This window comes from Eubalaena glacialis, chromosome 17 (assembly GCF_028564815.1).
Source record: "Eubalaena glacialis isolate mEubGla1 chromosome 17, mEubGla1.1.hap2.+ XY, whole genome shotgun sequence".
Lineage (NCBI taxonomy): Eukaryota > Metazoa > Chordata > Mammalia > Artiodactyla > Balaenidae > Eubalaena > Eubalaena glacialis.
The window spans coordinates 14057356-14082781 of NC_083732.1; the positions used below are offsets into that span (position 1 = coordinate 14057356).

Below are 25426 nucleotides of genomic sequence, written 5' to 3' on the forward strand. Positions count from 1 at the left end.
GTGTTGACCGAATACGACAATGTATCAGAATCTCCTGGAATGGTCTGGGACCTACCCCAGATGAACTCAGTTTCCATCTGTGAGGATAGTGCCAGGGAACCTAAAAGTTTTTAACAGTCCCATCAGGTGTGTCTTCCAAACTCTGAAATTTGAGCACCATTGTCTTAGAGGCTTTGCTCTCTTCCAGTAATCTGCCCAGCTTGTTTTATTGCTTCCACATTTTTTGTTTTCTAGCTAATTTGTCTGACATGCTCATTTTGATAGACTCTAGTGCTCTTGACTGTTTCCTAGCAATCTGATGTTTGTAATCATTCAATTTCAGTCATTCAATTTCAATTTTGTAGCTTCGCTTCTTTATCCCTAACCCCAGAAACTCTCTTGCCATTTCTAGATAATGAAAAAAAATTGCACGTAATTTTCAAAATATCATAAACCTCATGCATTTCACAGACAAAGCTGTGAGTTTTTGTTTTTTCCACTACAGAGAAAGGTAGATTATATCATGTAAGTGAGGGAGAAATATGACTCAACATTAGTCAAAAACAGACATTTATTAAGTGCTTGCAGATGGGATGAATTTGAAGTGAGAGGCATATCGTGATTACACGAGAGACTGTATCTACACTTGGCCAAATTTTCTTCAATATTTATAATAATGTATGTACCTGTGTTTCAAAAATTTTTAATGATTTTTAGTCACCATTGTCGTGGAAATAATACACAGATTAAATCATGGTAAAATCAAAGACACAGTGGACATTCTTTTAGAATGAGGCTTTTAGACAAATCTGTATGTTTTGACACAGATTTTTTTAAGTACATAAGCATTTCCCTAGGAATTATTTAAATTATTCATGAAGATATTTCATGTGATGATAGTAGATTACTATGGTAGAAGATAGTAAAGGTGATACTGTATTAATTGTTGAAGTCTGCTGTTAAATATTAAAGACACATCACCTCAGTAATGGAAGCGTCTCAGTAGGATTTAGTAAAGTGTGTGTTATGTGTGTATTGTAAGATATACTTTGTATATTTGTGGCAATATGGGCTTGATGTCCTTACCCCATAAAATTGCATTAATTGATAATTAAGGAGATGCTTTGAGTTGCTTATGGAAAGAAGTGTTGACCTCGAAGAGGTCAATTAATCTTATTCTGAGTTTTGATCAGGAGCTAGGAGCTGATGGGAACTTATGGTGATGCCTTCCATATAATGTATCTGTATATTAGTGAGAGTTTTGAGAGCTTGCTGTGATATCAATCTGGATTAAATGAATCAAAAGTCAAGCTATTCAAGTATAGGCTAGAGGAAAGAGACCTGGGAGCACTTTGACTATAGGGGCACTTTGAATCAATTGTAGGATGGGGTTGCCATAAATATGCTAATATAACCTTATGCTAAATTAATATATATGTATTGTAGGGGACTGGAGAAATAATAGTATCACTGCTGTGTTCTTCATTTGCCAGCTCACATCCAAATGATTGTATTCACTTCTGGAGGTGTTCATGTTAAGGGAAACCCTGACAAACTGGAGAAGGTCCAGAGGAGGTCTAGCAGGATCTTCCAGGTTTCTGAAATCAATCCATATGGTCAAAAGGCAACAGTGTTACAGAGCCTGGAAGGCAGAAGGAAGCATGTTAGCTATGTTCAGATATTGGTCAGCCTTTCAGGAAGAGGGTGTCCACCCACTCCTAGGAGGAAAAATAGTCAGCGAGTGAAAATCATGGTAGATTTTGGCTCTACAGTAAGAAAAACCTTTCTTATAATTAGACTAAATAAAGAAATGGACTATCTTATGAAGGAAGGAGCTTAATTTTACTGGAAGTATCCAGATACAAGCTGGAAGGCCTTTTTTTGTCAAGGCAGGAGTCGGTGTTCTCTGAGGCAACAAGATGTGTCCACCCTCAATACCTGAGAAATAACATTGTCCTTAATGAATTAAACCATAAAATCAACATAGAGTGAAACACAGCAGAGATCAGAAATGAAGGAACCTTGCAGAATCAGATCACCTTCAATGCTAGTAATCATAATTGTAATAGCCTTTATTGAGTCCTTAATATGCGTTAGGCATGTGCCAGGAGTTTTGCATATATTGCTTTATTAATTTTCACTCTGACTGTATACATTAAGCACGATTATCCCTTTTCTACAGTGGTTTGAAGGCATATGAACATAGCTACAGAATCAAAGGAGCCAATCAGATGTTTGACTTGTTGGCATTGAAAGTAGAGAAAAGAGAGAAAGGTCTAGGAGGGAGAGGCACACAGAGAGACAGATAGACTTCTGACAGTCTTGTGCAGGTGGTAGATAGAGTCTCCTAGCCCAGTACTTACAGAAACTCCCCTTAAATCCACCTCGCCAAGATTCTTTCTGTTGATGTTTGGCTTTTCAAATGGGTTAAGTTTACAAAGGGAGATTGTGTTAGCCATACTCATGGGACCATTCAGCGTGTATGTCAGTTATCATCAAGAATAATATATCCGCTTTCTGTTTTACACATTGGTCCCCATGAGTTCTTCTTGGACAATATCTCCCCTGAGGCTGTATATGAGGATGGAATAAATGGCCTCTAGCTATTATAGTTCGCTCAAATTCACATTAAATTCTCCTTATATTTATTAACAAAGATAATAACCACAAACAAGTCAGAAAATGTATTGTTAGTAATTCTTTCATTTAGGAATACATCTATAAATAAATACCTACGTATTTAATTTGGGAAACTTACTTGGAAGACTGGTTAATATGAAAATTAGCCTAATATTGGCAATAACCCTTTATAATGTAATGAATTATTTTCCTGCCTTGGCACTTATGGGCTGCTGTATGGAATAGTCTAAGGTGAAGTGTTTTGTACCTTTTGTAAAATTGCTACTAATAAAGCCACTTTTCATAAGGTTGTGTAGGTCCCTTGTGCAAAAATCAATATGGTTTCCTTTTTTTTTACATTTTTTACATTTCTAATACTATTGTATCTTAATTTTTTTCTAAGGGAGGATGGTATTCACTATAAGTTAGAAATCATTGCCACTGAAACTGGGATTTATATTGATATTTGATGACATTTTTTGCTTAATTATCACATAACACGGTATATGAAATAGTGTAAATGTTTCACAGGTCTCCATTTCTATTTCTATATCTACCCTTTTGACAAAAGGAAAGAAGAGAGGGAAGTATTTAAAATTTAAAATGTGTTTGTAATAGAGATACTCAGATTAACACAGTAACACTGTCTTAATTAACTTCCCTTTCGGGAAGTTTCTTATTATAGTTATGTGAGTTATCTTTAAAAAAATTTTTTTTATTTTTTAATTAAAAAAAGAATTTTATTGACGTATAGCTGCTTTACAATGCTGTGCCAGTCTCTGCTGTACAGCAACGTGACTCAGTTACGCACATGTAGACAGTCTTTTTTTATATTCTTTACCATTATGGTTTATCACAGGATGTTGAATATAGGTCCCTGTGCTGTACAGTAGGATCTTGTTGTTTATCCATTCTAAATGTAATAGTTTGCATCTTCCAACCCCAAACATGAGTTATCCTTTTAATGTAAATTTTTGTAATTGATCAGAAAAACTATACCTATTGTTATGGTGAAAATATGAAATTAACATTAATGTTCTGAGTTTAAAATATCAAAAATTAAAATTAATGCATTAAGTTTAAAAAGAATCAGAAATTTGTTCCCGGATTTAAAGAGACCAGGCATGTTTATATTTAAAACAGAAGTATTCTTGAAGAGCACGCTTAACAGATCTCCACTGAAAACTTCCTTGTTTTTGGTCCAACTCAGTGACTCAGGGCATTTAGTCTAGGTTGTAGAAAAGAATAGACTACAGCATTTATAATGGCTCGAAATAGGTGTTTTTGATCAGCTCACACAACAACACAATGTGTGTGTTCTGCTCAGTGGGCAGTTTTCCTTTTTTCTTTAAAATAAATTTATTTATTTTTATTTATTTATTTATTTTTGGCTGCGTTGGGTCTCTGTTGCTGCGTGCGGGCTTTTCTCTAGTTGCGGTGAGCGGGGGCTTACTCTTCATTGTGGTGCGCAGGCTTCTCACTGCGGTGGCTTCTCTTGTTGCGGAGCACGGGCTCTAGGCCTGCGGGCTCAGTAGTTGTGGCTCACAGGCTCTAGAGCACAGGCTCAGTAGTTGTGGCGCATGGGCTTAGTTGCTCCGTGGCATGTGGGATCTTCCTGGACCAGGGCTCGAACCCATGTCCCCTGCATTGGCAGGCGGATTCTTAACCACTGTGCCACCAGGGAAGTCCCAGTTTTCCTTTTTTGATACTTCAGGGACCCAGGCTCCTTCCCTCTTGTGGTTCCTTTCAACTTCCAATGGTAGGCACTTGTATTAAGCATCAGTTTTGTCACTAATCATATGACCTTAGTGGGCACTCAATAAAGGTTTATTTAATGAATGAGTTTGCCAATGCAACTATTAATAACTGTGGCAAGTGGTCCTATGGAATGTTGTTCTCTTTACATAGATTTTTTTCTTTTTATTTCTTCTTTTTTCTTCCTCTGCATCCTAGAAGTGGATACAGTTGGCCCTCCGTATTGCGGGTTCTGCATCTGAAGATTTAGCCAACTTCAGATTGAAAATACTCGGGAAAAATAATTCCAGAAAGTTTCAAAAAACAAAACTTGCACCAGCAACTATTAGATAGCATTTACATTGTATTTGTGACTATTTACATAGCATTAACATTGTATTAGGTGTTAGAAGTAATCTTGAGATTATTTACAATATACAGGAAGAGGGTCATAGGTTATATACAAATACTATGCCATTTTACTTAAGTGACTTGAGCACCCTCAGATTTTGGTATCTTCAGGGGTCTTGGAAGTGATCCCCCATGGATACAAAGGGATGACTGTATATAAATTGAGATCTGCTAAACATTTAGACAATTTCATGTACTTTGCTATCTGTTCATGGAGCTCTTTTTCCAGACCAGGGAAAGCAAGGAGGAGGATGAAAGGAATGTTAGGGACATTAATGTTATGAGTTAGTTTGAAATCATCTCGTTTTTAGAGAACAAAGGTGAAATGTGTCATATATGCTGTGTATGCATACATATATAAAACAGCTAAAAGGAGACATAGAATCTCTTAAGAGTAGCTGTATTTAGTGATACTGACCAGGAGGAGACTGGGAGGGAAGGATACCTACGTTCAGTGTATAAATATTTATACTATTTGAACTTTTATCCTGTCCATATATTTCATCTTAAAATAAAAACAAACCACTTTTAAGGAGAAAAAAGAATTACACACGAAAGTTTCTGTTAAGTAATCAGACATTACTTTCTCCATTTTTCCTGACTTAGGGGTCCAACATTACCGACGCCTGTACTGAAATGCTAATGTGTGGAGTCTTATTAAAAATTTCTTCTGGAAATATTCAAGAACGGGTGTTTTTTCTTTTCGATAACCTTTTGGTGTATTGCAAAAGAAAACACAGGTAAGAATACAGACAGGTAATAGTTCAGAAACTGTTTATCCATCGCACAGGTTCAACCTTTCCTCTGTTCCCGGGAACTCATGACCTCATCAGTAAACTTCCACATACTCTTAGCTTCTTCTCCTTGCACGTTGAAGAAAGGGAACGGGTTAGGATTAGAGCTAAGAGATAATTAAATTGCTGTCTCTCTATCTTAATGAGCTTTTTAAAAAATTCCTTTTTACCATCCGTGAAAATGAACCTGTTTATTTCTTGTAATATGCTCTTCTAAGTTTTTTGTGTTTGGTAACAAGATTGGGATTAGTAGAAATGGGCTTTAGGAAGATCTAGAAGAGGCTGTTAATTCTACCTGTATGAAACTCTTTTAAAAATTATAAGGTGATTCAAGTTGTTTAGGTGCAATTATTTTTTTCCCCAACTTTACTGAGGTATAATTGACAAATAAAATTGTAAGATAAAGTGTACAGTGTGATGATTTATGTATACGTGGTGAAAGGATTTCCCCCATTGAATTAATTAACACATCCATCTAGGTACGATTATTAAAAGCATCTGTTTGAGAATGAGATCTTTTCTTCATTAGAGTTATCTCATCCTTATATATATGCCTGCCCCCAAGGCCAAAGCTTTTGCCAAATTAACAGTGTGCAAATGACGTGAACCTTCATGGTCTCATAGCTGTAATTGTTAAATAAAGTAAGCAATAGGAAAAGTTTTACAAAATTAAAATCATGCTGTTTAGCAAATAGCCTTAAAGTATGTATAGTGAACGTGGACCAAATACATAGTGATTAAAAATGGAAATCACTAAATAAACCTATATGTCCATTCCCTTCCTGAACTGGAATGGTGTGAATATACCATCTGTTTCATTCATTTTTGAATACTTTATCTCCGTTACCATATACTTTCTAAGCTCTAAAGATCTTTCAGAGAATATGAGTAAACTGAACCTTTTCTGAAACTTCCGTAATTTTGTAATTATAGGAGCCAGGGACTGGTGATTTTACTTTAATTCTACAGCTACATTCTTTAAAGAGCAGAGTGCTGGATTAGGCACCCCAACTCTGGATATTTCTGATGCTATTCATTTTAGGAGAAACTAGTTTAAAAACAATTTATTGTGTGATATTAGATACATATAACATGATATTGCTTCCTTTGGCTTGTTTATGATCTTTGTAAGATAGTATCACAGTGTATTGTCTTCTGCAGTTTACATTTTGTATACATTATGGTTTGTAAACTAGTTTGTAAACTATATATCCCTGTGTGTAGCAGTAATTTATTCATTTTAACTGCTGCATAAGAGTTCATTGGTTGAGGGACTTACCCGGCAGTCCATTGGTTAAGACTCCACCTTCTAATGCAGCGGGCATGGGGTCAATCCCTGGTCGGGGAGCTAAGATCCCACATGCCGCGCGGTGCGGCCAAGAAAAAAAAAAAACATTTCATTGGTTGAATATATCACAATTTAATTATTCATCCTCCTATCAGTGGACTTTAGGGTTGTTTCCAGTTTTTCTGCTATTGTGACATTACTGTACACATATCCTGGTGACCGTTAAAATTCATCAGGAGGGAAGTCACAGAATCAAGTTATGCAAGTACTCAACACTGCAATATAGAGCAAAATTATTTTGAAACCAAAGGTTTTTCAATTTTGACACTTCGTTAGGGTCATTTTCTGAAGGGACCAAAGATCTCTTTATTTAAGATAAGTGTTACAGTATTGGTCAGACACTTACTGGGATTTCATTTTGAGTATTAATATCTACAGGTCAAGAAAAATATAAAAAACCTGGACAGAGGTCACAGCAAGATCACAAAGAAAATTAATGCTTTGGAAAATGGGACCCAAAGATAGATTCTATAGTGTGTGTGTGTGTGTGTGTGTGTGTATACATATATATATTGATAACAATATATAGGAATATATATAAACATGCCATAATTATTTGCCTGTGACTAAAACTGCTATTGAGGATATTACGCTTTGAAAAATATGATTGATTTTAAGTATGATGTACCAACTTATAAGAAATTCTTTTTTGGAAGACACCATGACACTGTTTCCTCCCTGAGAGACGATGCAGTTGCCTGCATGTTAGTCTGCTCTGCCTTCTTCTCTCTTCGGCCTCCAGCGATGCCAACTTTCATAGCTACCTGGCCTGAATCCTTAATTTAAAGCAGTTATTTAGGCTTTCTACAAAGGACATTTAGAGGTCGCTTTCAAAATGAACATGGATGTGCAGGATGGTGAAGGCCTGGGGCTGGCAGACCGTCAGTCAGATTAATTAATCAATTTAGTTTTGTTTAGTGGTGTTGAAGGATTATGAAGTTTTGATGAGGGTTTAGGACATGTAAGCTGGAATATGCTCTCTTTTCTAAAGGAACTCAGGGAGCATGATAGCACCTTGAGAATCCCCTCCCTTCACCTCCCCCTTCCACTCCAGGGCAGGTGTCAAATGCAAAGGAGAGGAGGGAAGGGAGCACTGCATTAGTGTACTTGACATCTTAACTTTTGCTCGGTGTGTCTGTGTAACACAATACATTAATAATTATTTCAGTATATTCAATTGTTAGCAGATTTTTGTCAATGAGTTAAATTGAATAGTTCAGGTCAACTGAAGTCTCTTGAATGACTAGGTATTACTTAATCTGCTTGAATTATTTCTTAGAATCTTTCCTCTTTAATTTAATATATTTAAAAAACCCAGTTTTGAAAACACTATCCCTGAGTGTTCAAGTATGAACACTCATACTTGAATGTTTACACTTAATGTTTATACATCATTTATACTTAATGATTCAAGTATAAATATACATAACCGCCTAATTCATTATTACAAATGTTCATCTGTAAACCTGGATTTTTTTTTTTTTTTTTTTACTTTGTGTTGCATAGGTTTTAAGATTAAAGGCTGGTACCATACACAAAATTTTGAAATGTTTTGGACTATTTTAAAAATAAATAAGATCTTTATGAAGGATTATAAATGTATTGGGAGACTTATCCCTCAAGTATACAGTTATCATATCATAAAAACAATATAGGGAAATATTTTACGGCTAGATAATGCTTAATAACCTCCAGCACAGTCAAATTTCTTTGAATAAGGATCATAAGTATTAACTGAATTTCACCAGGGATTGAAAAAATGGGAATTACCAGCTGGTTACTGAAAAATGAGAAATGAAGGTGAAATAAATCAAATGAAATTGTAAATAACCAACTTTTAGTGTCTGTCAGAGTTTGATTAGGCATCTTTGATGTCATATATTGAGCAAAAGTACATATTTACCCTCCTACCTGTATGTTGTCCTTAGCCTACAGCTTCAGTTTATTTAAAAAACTAGCACACAAGTCACATCTTACAGAGCAGCCTGTGCTGTTATGAATGGGAAGACACAAGTAAAAAATACCAAGAGCCTAACATTTGATATTGTTGACTGCATTGGTATCTCTTTTTCAAAGAATTATTGCTTTAACACTGTTTTGCATTAAGTTTAGTAACCAAGTTTTTGTGATTTCATTCAATTGTAAGACGGTTGAAGAACAGCAAAGCATCTACCGATGGACATCGGTACGTTTTTCGTGGCCGGATCAATACAGAGGTGATGGAAGTGGAGAATGTGGATGATGGCACAGGTAAGTGATTGGTAGATTTAAAATGGAATGCCAGTAATATACTCCCTTGTAAGACAGACTTTTCACTTGAATAATTCATTTGCAGTGAATTTCAGCTTAGAAATACTTTGTTAGGTAGAGCAGTCACAGGAAAAAGTCAAGATAAGGGAGAGGAGGACTCGTATAAAATGGAAAATTATATTCGGCTGAAACATGTTAAACCCTAGCATTAAACGCAGAGATACAAAAATAGCTGGGAGTGTCATAAAGTAGTAGTAATGTCCATAATGTACATATTTGTTTGATCGTGATGCTATTAAAATTATCCAGCTTAAGAGCTATCGTAAGAAAACATTGAACCTCCAGAATTACTTTTCATGGTTCAGGCTTGGAAAGCCATTCAAAAAGTAGCACCAGATCATTTGTATTCTGTCCTGACAACTAGTTTATTTGTGTGGTTGGACAGAGGGCGAGAATGTTTGACCTCTAAAATGTGGTCTGTAGTGCAGTGTTGGACAAACCATAGATTACAATACAGTAGTCAAATTTGAATTGGATAGGATGGAAATTCTTTATTCTTAAGGTATTCTTGAAAAGTGAATAGATATTTCAAAGGCAAGGTTCAGCTGTCATTTTTAATATAAATATTTGAATGTATTTAAGATACTGAATGCATTGTTTTTATAAAACTAAATTTTGCTTATTAAAAAAATTGGAATTTGCAGAAAAATAGGTGAAAAATAGTAGATAATCTTATCAACCAAAGACAAATAAAGGAGAAAATTTTTTTTAAATGTCTTCAATTTTCCTTTGGTGCATAGGTGAAAAAATACTTGAAACATGAACTTTATAATTTTGTATCCTTTTCCATTTAAATAAAAGCATTATCTTAATGATAGTCCTCTTTATCTTCATGTCTTGTCACCAAATAAACATAGTTTTTATTGTTGCATAACAGTCAATTAAACAGATAAACCATAGTTACCTTAACAACTAGTATTGTTTCATAAGCTGGATTTAATACATTCTTAATTAAAAAGTGGCATAACTTTACAATGTTGAAAAGAGTACCGAGAATATAATAGCTGTTTTCTTTTTTTATATATAATTTTTTAAAAAATTTATTTATTATTTATTTATTATTTATTTTTGGCTGCGTTGGGTCTTCGTTTCTGTGCAAGGGCTTTCTCTAGTTGCGGCAAGCGGGGGCCACTCTTCATCGCGATGCGCGGGCCTCTCACTATCGCGGCCTCTCTTGTTGCGGAGCACAGGCTCCAGACACGCAGGCTCAGTAGTTGTGGCTCACGGGCCCAGTTGCTCCGCGGCATGTGGGATCCTCCCAGACCAGGGCTCGAACCCGTGTCCCCTGCACTGGCAGGCAGATTCTCAACCACTGCGCCACCAGGGAAGCCCGCTGTTTTCTGATACACTTAAATTTTCAGTGTTATTAATTTGAGGCAGTGTTTTGGGAATTTAAAAAGGTCAATGGAGAAGCTACTTTTTAGAGTTTTAAAAGGAAAAATTAGAAACATTTTTTTCCCCATAAATAATGTCGTATGTTATTTTGGATGCCAGAAAAGTGTTCTTTTATTGTTTGACAAAATCAAACATTTATTCTAAAAAATAATTTTCTCAACATTAAATACTTATAATGTGAGTGTATTGTAATTTTAAAAATTTCTCTTAGAAATTTATGCATTCCCACTGCTGATCACCAGAATTCAGGTTAAATACATTACTTAGACACCAATTTCTTGATGTTTTAAATAATATATTCTGGCAGTTTCTTCTGTTTTCTAGCCTAACAATACAATACTTGGCTATTGTTTATCTTATTAAAATGCAAGTTATTGAAAGGATACCAGACTATCCTATGAGATTTATAGTTAGTTGTATCAGTTTTGGAAAAACCCCATCTCATTGTATAAAGCTTTGCAGAATTAAGAGTAAGGAATTTGCAAACTGGATAGCTTCAAAATAATTAGTGACTTGTTCAAGGCTGCCTCTTGGATTTTTCTTTTTTTTAAAAAAAAACAATCAGTGGGGACTTCCCTGGTGGCGCAGTGGTTAAGAATCTGCCTGCCAATGCGGGGGACACGGGTTCGAGCCCTGGCCCGGGAAGATCCCACATGCTGCGGAGCAGCTAAGACCCTGCTCCACAACTGCTGAGCAACCCCCGCTCTCCACAACTAGAGAAAGCCCGCACACAGCAACGAAGACCCAGTGCAGCCAAAAATAAATAAATAAAAACAAATTTATTAAAAAAAAAAAAAAAAATCAGTGACTAGAGACTGTTGAACTTGGATATTCCACACTTAATGAATGACAGTTTTAATTCCATTTCTTCTTGACACTTCCTATAAAATTAATATTTTAGATCCATTGAAACTTACAAATTTCTGTGTTTGCTGGCAATGAATAGATTATTTGTTCTTTCATTCAAAAAATATTTTAAAATTCCTACTTAAGGAAAGGCATTGTCGGACTTTTCTGTGATCTTTAATGAGGGTGTTCTTCATAGATAAGTTTAATTCTTATTTTGTTAAATGAAGATATTGAGATAGGTACTATGATTAAAATTATGAAGCTGTTTATATATCACTAAGTCTTTTGAAATAAATAAAAATAAATTGCTTATTTTGTACAACATTGATAATTTAGTAACTATGATATCGTTACAAAATACACTACATTTTGAGGTCTGTTGTATGTATTACATATATGTGTATGCATACATATATATACACGTGTGTATATGTGTTTTAAATTGCTTATGATTTTTTAAATTGTCATGATAGAAAACAGCTAGCACATAAATGTTGAAAAGGAACATTATCCTTTCATTGTAAATTATTAGGTGACACAACTGTTCTTTGAAAACCTTATATTGATACAGCAATTAATCTGTTATTTGGGATAGTAGATTTTATGGTCAGCTGATGATCTTGCTCTTTGTACATGAAACAGTAGCCATGTGCAATCACATGCTGGTTCTGACATTAGTTGTACAGTTTCTGAGGGAAGTTTGAACACACAGGCTGGAGTGGTCAGGCAGGGCTTCCTGGAAAGGTGGGTACATATTAAAGAGAAGTAAGGGTCCATGAGTCAGAGAGTAGAGCAGGATAGCTTGATGAGAGCCTTGGCTTGGGGGACACATGAATATTCTCGGGACAAGAAGGAAAGCAGCAGACAAGAAGAGTGGTGGGAACACATTGGAACGTAGTGGGAAATGAAGTTGGCTAGTAGGGTGGAGTCGGTCTAGGGAGAATCTCTAAAGCAAGCCTACATGTGTTGACTTGATTCAGTGGTGAGCTACCAAAGGCTTTTGAGCTAAGAAATGGCTGCTAATGAAAAATATTGGAGGAAAAGTCAGCGGGGTGTGAAGAGGGCAGTGCCAGGCTCAAGTAATCCCAGGAGGAAAGGAAGGTTACAGAGGTGGCTTGCCCAGGACACTTACTCTACAAGGTCAGAAGCATCACTCTGGTGAGTTTGGCACTTGAACTTGAGTTCCCCTATGTTCTGTGGGCGGAATACATTATGCTCATTTTAAAGTAAGTCTAATGTTTTATTACTGCAGGCTGCATGTGGCTCTTGTGGTTTTCTTTGTCTAGAGTATGGGTAAAGGGATAATAACGCTAGTGGGAATGTGGGATCTTTTAAGCTGCAGTGCTACGGTTCACTTAGCAATCCTTGCCTGGTTTTCGAAGAGGGGAGAGAATCTGAAGAGCTTGTTCTTGTTTGTGATACTGGCCTTGTAAGGTGACAGCTTGCGGGAGGGGGGTGTGGAAACACGTATAATTTGATCTTTTTTTCCAGCAATTTATCCTAAATTCTCAATTGGTTATTTTTATAGATATTAAGGAGGGATGGTGGTCTAATTAGGATCTACAATAATAATTTTTTTTACCTTACTAATTCCAATGATGCTTATCTGACATGTATTATTAGGTTCTGCTCTTTTGTATGCATTGTGAATATGAATTAAATATGTAAAGGTAAGAAGAAAAATACAAAAATTCCTTTTAAAAACAGATGGTAATTTCTTTATAAGGGAAAATCCTCTGTCAGGTTAAATCTACGTATTAACAAATTGTTATTGAGTATTCATGAGATTATGGCTAGAAGAATATCTAACATAATATATAATATATATAATATAATCCTATCCTGGCTCAAATGTAACCTGGAATTTTTAAAGTAGCCCTCTCCCCCACCTGGACAGAATCATTCAATAATGCGTTTTTGGAACATTCTGTTCACAGATAACTTATGGTGATTTTGGAGCTAAAAGACTATGAGAACCAGATTTTGGGAGAATGAGTACCAAACCATTTCTTCCTCTACTCAGAACTTAGCAAATAAAATAGATCAAAAGAAACAAACAAACAAAAACAGGTGTAGTGCCACAACCTTTTATGTTCTGTGGCTTACCTCCTATTATCCACCACAGCTTCTTAGTGTCTCTCGAGGGAGACAATGGAAGATGTCACTTTAATTGATGCAGATGCTGATTCAGGCATTTGTCGTATGTGTTTCTGTCTTGAAATCTTTGCTTTGCAGACTCTCATGCCAGTAAAGCCTGGTTACAATTAATGTCTATTCTCTGCCTGCCGTTAGGTAGGGAGCTGCCAGAAAGGGTTTGCTGATGACATTTTCAAATCCAGGATGTCAGTTTAGCCAAAATTATGGTGAGATCTAGAAAAAGACAATTAAATGTGAATTCACAAAGAAGAATTTTTTCTTTCATAAAACAGAAGCAGTATTGTAACAAATTCAATAAATTCTTTTTATGTGGACTTTTGAAATGGTCTACATTAAAAAAAATCTTATTTATTGTTTTATTGTTAAAGTTTTATTGCTTTAGGAACTTGAACAATATTTTTGGACATAGAGGAAAGGAATGTTAATGAGTTTGGGTGGTTAATTTCCTGTAATATGTTAATGCTGTGAGTTAGAAATGTTCCATTATTGAGGTCTGACTGCATTTAATATATAAATGTTTCTTCAATTTTTAAAATTTGTATGGTCTTCAATACACATATATAAAGCAAAGGTATTTTGAAGAATTCAATGGTTTTGGACCTTTTTTGAATGATTGCGTTACTCAAATATATATTATATCTGTTCATTCACCTTTACCTATTAATTTTCAGCTGACTTCCACAGCAGTGGACACATTGTTGTTAATGGGTGGAAGATACATAACACAGCCAAAAATAAATGGTTTGTGTGCATGGCAAAAACACCTGAAGAGAAACATGAATGGTTTGAAGCTATTTTGAAAGAAAGAGAACGGCGGAAAGGTGGGTGTATGAATTGGGCATTATTATACTTTGTGAAGGTTCGAATTTAACAAGAAAGCAGAAAATGGGCAAAAGTTATGAGAAAGTAGATGGTGTCTAATGTTCACTTAGATTAACTATGTGATGTAAGGCCAGGCTAAAATACTTTTTGAATACTTCCAATGTTGTTACTGAAATAAAGTAAAAGAAAACCTTATATAGTTAGCAAAATAATTATATTGTGGCTAGTGGTGTCTTTTAAATAGTGTCTTAGTCTACTGAGGCTACTGTAACAGATTACCCTAGACTGGGTGGCTTATAAACAACAGAAATTCATTTCTCACAGTTCTGGAGGCTGGGAAGACCAAAATTCAGTATCCAGTGAGGGCTGTTTCCTGTTTCATAGATGGCCATCTACTCACTGTGTCCTCACCTAGCAGAAGAGATGAAAGCTCTCTGGGGTCTCCTTAATAAGGGCACTAATCCCATTCGTGAGGGCTCCACCCTCATGAGCTAATCCCCAAAGACCTTATCTCCTAATGCCATCTCATTGGGCATTAGGATTCAACATATGGAATTTGGGGGCACACAGACATTCAATTTACGGCAAATAGTTTCACCTGCTTTAAAATTTGTTCCGTTTTCTTTGCACTTTATTCTTGCCATTTCTAAAGCATCATTATAGAGTTTTCCTTTAAGAAACATGCTTTAATAATATAATGCAGTGCTGTGGGGCCTGCAACAATTGCTCCCTGTACATTTAACAGTACACTGAAAATTCCTAGGCCACATATTTTGGTATTCTAATTATAAAATAAGGCAATTTGGATGAATATTAACTTTTTAATATTGTTATAATGCCACTGAATGTAATGTAACTCAGTAAGGAGCTTGTTCACACAAGGAGGCCTAGCTCAAATTCACTTCATGTTTTTATCAAGGTTTGCAAACAGTATTTGGTCTGGTGATACTCAGTTGTATGAAGTTTATCTGCAAGTACTCGTATTTCTGTAATTCAGCTAGGAAATAGAAATGCTTGTATAACTACTATTTTCTTTACCAAATAATTGATGAGAAACATGACAGTGTTTATTCCTTTTCTCAGAGATCTAGGTATAAAATATCTCATTGGTGATGAAATTTTGGAACACAAAGAGCTGCTTCCTCCATCTTTAGGTATTTCCCCATGAAGGGTGTAGAGAGTTTCTACCTTGATTAAAATATTCATAGCATACCTTTTTATAAGTATCTCCAAAACATTTAAAAATACTTACTCCTTTGACTGATCTTAGATGAAGAACCAGACAGAAAAATTTAAAACAGAGATCATGAATGCATAATTGGCTCTTTAAGTTTTGTTGAATCTAGCAGTCAATTCAAATAGCATAACAAATCATTTAGAAGGTAAATTGAATTCTTCATCAAGTTGAACCTTAACTCTTCTCAGAATGGCTATGCATGTAAATACCCCTAAGACCAAAAAAAAAAAAAAAAAAAAGAAAAAGAAAAGAAAAAAAAGGAAGAAAGAAAGCACATTCTATAACTCTGCTTATGTTAACAGGCTCTATTCTTACTCACTATTACTGACCAATGTTAATGGCTTCTCCATAGTAAAGAATAAAATTTTAGTAAGTAATTTAGTAGCTAGAAGACTAAAAATAATCCAAGAATTTCTTCTTCTTCTGCCACAGTTCTTCATCAGTCCCATTTGCTGATTGTCAGTGTTCCCAGGATTTCCCCTTTGGCACTGGTCACCTCTAAACTTCCTTGCCTGCTCTACGTTGTCTCTTCCTATCAGATTAACTTCCACTCTGCACTGCCAGGTTCTCAATCTTTATGTCCAGCCTTGTCATCTCTCTGGAGCTCCATGCTCACTTAATCAGCTGACCCCTGGACTCCACCTGAACGTCCAAACCTGCTATTGTTTACAGAGACTTGAGCTTACCTGAACTTTGGCGGGTCCCTCCTAAATGTCTCCCTCTTTTTAAACCCTCCCGCTTTCAGTTTGTTCCCTACACTGTCCTCTGAGCTTTGTTTCCAAAGCAACAAAACTTCCTTTCCTTCATTACTCTGCCTTCCCCCTCCCTCTGGTTAAAACACGTAGATGTTCTCCCAGTACCGAAGGAATGAAATACGCTGAGACTGCAGTTGAGTATGGACCCTGCTCACCCCTCCACCTCCTGTCCTGTCACCTGAAACCCAGGGCTCCATGCTGCTTCCCTCAGAGGCCCTCGTGAATACTTTCTCTCTCTGGAAATCCTGTTCATACCCGTGCATTCAAACACAGCCCTTCTGTGAAACTTTTCCTATTGTTTGTCAGATAGAGGCGAAGTTCTCTGAATAGGTCTCTACTGTAGCACAGTTTTCCCTCTAAGGCTGTCTCCAGGGCCACCGTGTCCAGCTGTGCTGATCTAGTCCTACAGAAGGGGTTCAGTAGCGTCTGAGATACAGCTGCTCTTCTGCACTGGCCAAACTGTGTGCCTCTGGGGCACAGTTTGCCCAAAGGTGCCATATGGCCCCGGGCATCTTGCCTTGACTGTCTCCCTGGTACCCCATGAGCTTCTTGACAACCAGGGCCCTATCACAGGAACTCTGTATCCACAGCCCCCAGTACGTGGTAGACGCGCAATGAATGTTTTTTTAATGAAGGCATGAACGAATGAAGAGACTTTTTCAGTTACCTGTCCTGTGTTTCATTTTCGATAGGTTTAAAATTAGGAATGGAGCAAGACACCTGGGTAATGATCTCTGAACAGGGTGAGAAACTTTATAAAATGATGTGCAAACAAGGAAATCTGATCAAAGACAGAAAAAGAAAACTGACTACGTTCCCTAAATGCTTTCTTGGAAGGTAGGGTTGGTAGTCTGGATGCATGTATTTCTTTCATATTTTCATGATCTCGTGTGTTAACTTTCTTTTAGTTACTCATTTTTCTCTAAAAAATATTCTCCTAAGTGTTTTTTGAATCTTTCTTTACTATCAGCATTTCCTGGGCCATAGTTGGATGAGGGGAGTGGACTTAGAGCCAGGAATCCTGACCAGAAAAGTTAAGGCATTCATCCATTCATCCATGACTTCAGTAATTTCTGATATACCGTGTTTCAGGGGTGAAGCAGAGGCTGGGGTCAGGCAGGGGCGGGCGGGCAGGCGGGTTTGCCTGTAGGGACAGAGTCCAGCAAGTACATGAGTACAGGGCCTGAGAGTCAGTTACACTGAAGGGCACATAGTCTACACTACCAATTAATTCAGAATTTAGACAGCTGGGCTAAGGATGAAGGGATATAGATGGAGAGTCTGAAAAAGTGGGTCACGCGAGGGGCCAGGCACAGAGGAACAGGCAAGGAGGTCGCTTGGTTGTTCAGCCCAGAGCAGATTGATTGTATGTCCTTTGGTTTCTGTAGCCGACTGCACGGCTGCAAGTGGGAATCCCTGGTGGGTTAAGCAGGCAGAGCTGGAGGGCAGGGTGGATGCCTTCAGGTAGCTCTGCTTATGGCAGGCTCTGTGCTGGCTTCTTCCGATAATTATTTCCAATCCTCCAATACATACTTAGGAGTTAAAAACCTTATATTTTTTAAAGATTCAGAAAGTAGCGATCAGGGAGTGTGACCAGCCTACGTTCATACAGCTAGTAAATGCCAGTGTCAACGCTATAAAAGTAGACTGGAGAGGTGGTTCATAGCCCAGACTTCACAATCAGACTGTCCCCACTCAAATCTGGTCCTGCCACTGGCTAGTTGAGAGATTGGGGAGAGTTAAATTTCTCTTTCCTCTCTAACAATGGAAATGATTGTAGTGCTTACCTGTAATACCTACCAGAATGTCTTGTTTTTTTTCTTCCAGCTTTATTGAGATACAGTTGACATACAGCACTGTATAAGTTTAAGGTGTGCAGCATAATGATTTGACTTACATACATCATGAAAGGTTTACCACAGTAACTTTAGTGAACATCCATTATCTCATTTAGATACAAAGTTAAAGAAATAGAAAAACATTTTTTTCCCTGTGCTGACTCTTAGGATTTACTCTCTTTTTTTAAAAAAAAATTTTATTTATTTATTTATGGCTGTGTTGGGTCTTCGTTTCTGTGCGAGGGCTTTCTCTAGTTGCGGCGAGTGGGGGCCACTCTTCATCGCCGTGCGCAGGCCTCTCACTATCGTGGCCTCTCTTGTTGCGGAGCACAGGCTCCAGACGCGCAGGCTCAGTAGTTGTGGCTCACGGGCCCAGTTGCTCCGCGACATGTGGGATCTTCCCAGATCAGGGCTCGAACCCCTGTCCCCTGCATTGGCAGGCGGACTCTCAACCACTGCACCACCAGGGAAGCCCAGGATTTACTCTCTTAACTTTCATATGTAACATACAGCAGTGTTCATTATATTTTAGCATGTCTTCTTAATTAGTTATGCAGACACACAAACTCACCATAGGCCATACCAATCCCAACCCCGTTAGAATACAGGCCAGGAAACCCAGTGCTTTCAGGGCAGCAGGGGGCCTCTTCTTCAATGGGGTGGCCCTCCCAGCAGGACACACAGCTGCCAGCAAGCTAGAGTTGCTTGTGTTGGCTGTGCCCCAAGTGAAGGTTCTTGTGCAAGGGAAAGAGCAGCTGTGAGCCCCTCTTGGTTTCTAAGTCCCATGTTGCAAAGAAGACGCTCTTTCTCGTAACAACTTCATGGGCGTAACTTCCAGGGTCCCCAGATCATGTGCCCACTTACAAGAGAGTCACACCAGGCTATGGCTTCTCACCATATATTTATAAGTCTGGAGTTGAGCCATCAGGAGCCATTTTTACCACAAGCAGTGCTGCCTAGTTACACAGCTGACACCCGACCTTCATCAGGTTTCTAGGGAAGCAGAGCTAGAAAGCTAACCCAGGGTCAAATTTGTCCTTATTGAAGGAGAAGGGGTTTTATTAACCCTTTACCCACACTATTATGTTTAACTCCAGGACAGCACTATGGGGTTGATAGTCTTACTAATTCTGTGTCATTGAGGAAAAAACCTGAGGCTTAGAGAGCTAAATTTACTAACCCAACATCACGCAGCTGGTAGAGGCAGAAACAGGATTTAAATCCAGGTTGTTTTATTGCAAAGTACATGATCTTAACCGCTATACTATATTCTACTTTACTTTTATTTTCTTTCATTTGGATGGTTCTTATTTAATAGAAGCATATAAAGAACTTTAACAACTTCTTCTGCCTTAAAATGTGCATTGTAGACTAGACATCCATTTTTGAATTTCTGTATCCCTTGGTTATTTGGCTTTACCATATGTATTGCTTTTAGTTTTGAAATAAATGGAAAAGTAATATCCTGACACTTTCCATAGCTTTGCTTCTCTGGCCTCTGTGCAAAAAATAAAACTATTCTAAAATATATTCATTAGTTAATGTAAGAGTTCGAATGTTAGCTTTTTAAACATGAGCATGATTAAATATTTTATTGTAATAAGTCTCTGTATTTAGTGTTCTCTTAATGATACCCCACGGCCATAAAAAAAAAATCAGTACTGAGCTGAAGCTCTCCTAAGTGTTACAAAACATCACCTCTCTTATCTGAGATGCTGGGGCTCCCCATCCTCTCCCGAAATGCTGAAAGATGTGAGCTGTGGTCCTCAGTGGCCTTTCTCAGCCACAGCAGATGTGTGCGATAGACAGTTCTGACGGTTGGTTTCATGTTGGAGTATTCCTTATGGATGACAGTTTAGATATAACAATGAATTTACCAAGTAATTTTAAAATTTGAAAACAAGGTAGTCAGACTTTTCTGTGTCTTTTGGTGTGTATCAGTTTTCTACTGCTGCAAAACAAATGACCATATATTTAGTGACTTAAAAACAATGCCCATGTATTAGCCTGTATTTCTGTAGGTCAGAAGTCCAGGTGAGTTAGACCAGGTTCTGTGCTAAGGGTCTCACAAGGGCAAAATCATGGTGTTGACAGAGCAGGGGCTGGGCTCTTATCTTGAGCGTTTGAGGAAGAATCCCCTTTCCAGCACATTCAGGTTGTTGGCAGAACTTAATCGTTTGTAGTTGTAAGCGTGAGGCCCCCGTCTCCATGCTGGCCATTGGCCAGGGCTGCTCTCCGTTAGAGGTTGTCTATATTCCTTTGTATATGACCCCCCCTCTTGCTGCAAAGCCAGCAGTGGCACATTGAATCTTTCCTGTGCTTTTACTCGTTCTCACTTCCTCTTGTGCCACCAGCCTGAGAAAACGCTGCTTCAAAGGGCTCAACTGATCAGGTCAGGCCCACTGGATAATTTCCATATTTTAAGGACAACTGACATGGGATTTTAATTACATATGCCAATCCGTTCACAGGGCTACCTAGATTAGAATTTGATTGACAAACCAAGGGGTAGGATTCCTGATAGGGGGGTGGGAGAACATCTTTAGAAGTCTGTCTACCATACAGGGCATGCAGTTTAATTTTGTCTGCCCTCTTGGAGTTTCAAACCCACTGGTTCTTTGTGCCTGGAAAGCTACTTTCAAGACAGTTTATGTCTTATATTAAGTCATTATTACTCTATCTAGTTCTGTCGTTTAGCTGTCTTTAGGATCTGTTGTTTCTCTTTAGTCCCAAATTTGCTTTTATGTGCAGAATAACCTATAGTTAAAGCTACTTTAGAATTTTCCCTTTGTGTTTACTAAAGGTCTCAATAAGCTGAATAGTTATTAAGTATAGCTTAGGTAAGTCTGAATGTATGGACATGAGTTTTCTAGAATAGAGTCCAATTTATATCTGTGGGCGTTACATATGTGAAAAAAATGTATGTGAAATGCACTGCAAGCATTCCTTTATATTTTGAGACTCCTTTCATAGCTGCTTGATAAATGCATGGTAAGGATAGACTTCCTGGGGGAAAAAAATTAATGATTTAACTTCTTCATTGGATTTCTGTTGCAGTGAATTTGTGTCATGGCTGTTGGAAATTGGAGAGATTCACAGGCCTGAGGAAGGTGTTCACTTGGGACAAGCATTGTTAGAAAATGGAATCATCCATCATGGTAATTATTTTATTAATCACCTATTTATTCAGGCACAGATTACATGTATCTTCATTGCATTGATCAGTTTAGTTTATAATACTTCTCCACATTATAGGATGCTTATGTTTTTTCCAACATCTTTGAGTGCCTCATCTATACAGAATATTGTTTCAGGGAGTATAGGTTTATGGTGATATATTTAACTTGAAACAGACAATTCCAACACAGAATTCCAGGTAAGTGATGTGGGACTGAAGAGGAAGGAACGGCGAGTTCTAAGTAGAGTATTTGGGATGCTTCATGAGGGAAGTGGCCTTAGTGCTGGGCATTGTAGAATGAATGGAACTCTGATAAGGACAGAAGACAGAAGGACATTCCACCCTGAGGAGGTAGTAGCCCTCAGACACGGGAGTGGGAAGGTTTATGGTCGCCTCTTCAGAACTAACGCAGAGTCTCACGTGGCAGGACCGTATCCTTCACGGATGAATATGCTGGGACGAGGGGTGTGGTGAGAAAGGGAGGCAAACACCTGATCCCAGCAGATTTTAACTTGCTGGCTGTGGTATGTGGGGCTTCTTCTGAGGGAGATGAGGAGCTGACGGGCATCTGGAGGCAGAGGAGCGACCAGATCTTGATTCTGGAGATAACAGATGAGTGGAGAGTTAGAGATTACAGAGATCCCTGCCCATGGGGACCCTTCCTTCCCCAGGAGGAAAAGGACCAGGGCCGTGTCCATGGCATGATGAGAGGGACCCATTCAAGAAATGCTGGAGAAGCTGAGACAGTGTATTTGATGTCTATTTGGACTTAGGAGGTGAAAAGTGAAGGGTGAGGTCAGATTATTCTGAGCTTTTTGTCTGGATGACAGACGTAGTTTATTCAAGAGGAGGCGCATCGGGGGGAAGGTGAAGGGTTTGTGGTGGATTGGGTATGAAACATCTGCAGGGGAGCGTTCAGCAAGAGGTTGAGAATGTGTGGGTGTAACACTCGGGGCAGAGAGTGAGGGTCAGATTTGGGAATCATTTCAAGAGAGCATGAGGTCCTTAGCACATCGATAAGAGACTACAAACAAACAAAAAACAAGAAAGCAGTGATCATGGGACTAAGAATAAAAGCTTGAAGAATTTCTAATGCAAAATGTGGGAGAGGAGAAAAAGGCAGGGAACTATGAATAAATATGGATATTTGGCTGTGGTGTTTTGATGTTCATTTTTTTTTTTCTAAATTAGAGTGAGTTGAAAACAAACTAAATCCTCCAAATTTTTCCCCACCACAGTAGATGCTGCCAATATAATGTACCACCATCTACCCAGATAGGAATCCCCTGGCATTCCTTTTTCTCCTTCATGCCATCAAGCCCTGTAAGCCCTACCACCAAGCAGGTCTCTAATCAGACCACCGCTCTCCCTTCCAGGATCTCCACCTTCTTCCCAGTCACCACCTTCTCTGTCCTCGCTTCCATATTTGTCCTCCATCCCCATAGAACACTCTCCAGGTTATGGCTGAAGAGACCTTTTAAGACATATATAAGATTCAGGCATTCTCCTGCTTACAGGCATCTACTAGCTTCTCATTAAACTTAAAGAAAAGTCCAGACATCTTACCTAAATCTCTTACCATGGCCCACAAGGCCCTACATGATAGGGCCCCTGACTTCCTCTCTGAGTTATCACATAGTGCTGTACCTAACTCGTTACACTGTGGCCACCCTGACCTTCTGTCTCTTCTTTGAATACTCCAAGATGACGCCCCATTTAGGATCTTTGCTCTTGCTGTTCTCAATCAACAATTGCTTATTAATTCCTAGTATATGCCAGTGACCTTTCTAGGTGCTGGAGACACAGCAGTGAATGAAATGACAAAAGTCTCTGTATTATGACTCATCTTCCATGACACTCTGCCTTTTAGAATCCTACCCAGTTCCACTATTCCAATAAACGACTTTTTAAATTTTTGAAATTTTCTTCATGTACTACTTATCACTCTCTGAAATTATCATGTTGTTTTGTTTCTTTGTTTAATATTTCTCTCTTTATCTCCCATCCCTACTCTAGACTGCAGTCAAAATATAAGCACCGTGAGAACAGGAGCCTTGTGTGTTAATATACAGCAAACACTTAGAATGCCCAGCACATATAGGTGCTTAATAAATTTTTTGCTGAGTGAGTGAATAAATGAATAATTATATTTTGAGCAAACAGATAATGTTGATAAATTGTATATGATTTTGTACTTGGTTCACTAATGCCATTAAAACACCATTTAGCATCTAGTACGCTAAGAAGCGTCATCCAGTATCTTATAAGTAAAAATGAAAAGATGTTGAGCTAGATGGCTTTCCTCTTTATGCTCCTCTTTCCCTTCTTCTAACCCCATGACCAAGTATATATTTGGGACAAGAATGGACTGTATTTGTTTTATCCTGCAATCTATTAAAGCTGAAGTAGGTGGCATGTAAAGAGGCTTTGTATACAATCATTGACCTTCAGAAGTGATTATTCTTTTCCCATTCAGACTGTGTACTTCCAGGGCCTGTGTATTACCAATAGAGCAAGGAAGGGAAAATCTGTTTATGGATACCTTTTATTTACTCCTTCCCTTACTGATTTCTTTCCTTCATTCTACATGTAAGATATTATGCTAGGTACTTGAAGGTATGTAAATATGAACCTTCGACCTTTTTTTTCTTACGGTCTAATAGTTTTAAGCCTATCTTTTTACCTTGTCCATCAAGAAATCCAGCTGCTGGAATATTTCCTTTCAGACAAGACAGAAATCTACTAGGATGGGAGAACTAATTTTTTGCAGGGACTATTGAGAAGGAAAACTGTATTGGTTAACACTAGCTGCTGTAACAAATAAACCTCCCCAATACAGTGGCTTACATTATAGAAGCTAATTTGTCACTCATGGACAGTTCAGTCAGTGGTGGGGGATGAGGTGGTGGCACCCTGCTCCATGCAGGGTTTTGGTGCCTGACAGAAGCTCGGCCATCTTCAATACAGTGCTCCTAAAGGTCACCTTGAAGGAAGGGTGGAGTTTCTGGTTTGTTTTACATGGGTTTGTACCCTTCCCATTGTGCATCACTTTTGTGCACATGTCCGTGGGCACAACTCGGATATGTGGTCACCCTTGGCTGCAAGAGGCTCCTAGAAATGTCCTGTAGATGCATATGCAGGAAAAACAAAAGCTAAACCAATTTGGTAAAAAACTACCCAATTTCTGCCCCTGAGGCTTAGCTCCTGGGTCAATACAAGATCTATGAAATCATATGAAAGACAGAGTAATCATTATATATATTTGTTAATGTTTTACAATGATATCAGCATATAATAGTCACAAAAATCACTTTTAACATTTCTGTTTTCAGTTGAGGTTATTGTGACGTCTGTTGTTAATTTGAGTCACTTTAATCTTTTATGAATTAGAAATAACAGAAAAAAATGGTTTTAAAGCTATCTGTCAACAATAGATGCTGCTATTAAATTGTTTAAAAAATTATGGATATGTAAGTTTTTGTACTTCTATGGGATTACTTAACTATATTTTAGAAAGAGCTATGCTAAGTTTGTCACTGTATTTTCCTTTTTGACTATGAGATGCCTTGTAACAGATAACAGGATATTAGAGAAGCTTTATTCCCAAAGCTGGAAAGGTCAGGGCGTAAGGAGAGGTTATCCTTTCAGAGGAGCTGCAAGATTATTTTCAAGTCACCCATCCACTCTTGCTTTCATCTTTCAACACAGGTGATCCAGCAATTGTATGAGGAAGAGTTGCTTGTTTACCTAATGAATTAGGTTCTGAAAATTGAGGACAACTATTATGGGTGGAATTTTACTTACTTTACAATAACAAAACTGTTGTTACTTTCCCTGAAGACATGCATAGCTAGGCAGACACATTCAAGTCAATTTTAAGTTAGTACAAAGTGGAGTTGGAATGATATTTATTCAATCTCTTCATGAACATAGTACTCTAGAGTCTGACCTTTTCAGTTCAGCACTGCTGAGAGATCTGGAAGGAATCACAGAGAGAACC

General features: G+C 37.8%; 1 protein-coding gene across 4 annotated transcripts in view; it reads left to right on the forward strand.

The window, feature by feature from the left end:
* Window positions 1-25426, forward strand: part of PREX2 (phosphatidylinositol-3,4,5-trisphosphate dependent Rac exchange factor 2) — a 397196-nt gene that overhangs the window by 201326 nt on the left and 170444 nt on the right. For all 4 annotated transcript variants that reach the window (XM_061172148.1, XM_061172146.1, XM_061172145.1 and 1 more), the window contains exons 7-11: window positions 5350-5483; window positions 9032-9135; window positions 14268-14417; window positions 17103-17247; window positions 21306-21406. In XM_061172148.1, the coding sequence (XP_061028131.1) occupies window positions 5350-5483; window positions 9032-9135; window positions 14268-14417; window positions 17103-17247; window positions 21306-21406 (634 nt within the window). The remainder of the gene's footprint in view (window positions 1-5349; window positions 5484-9031; window positions 9136-14267; window positions 14418-17102; window positions 17248-21305; window positions 21407-25426) is intronic.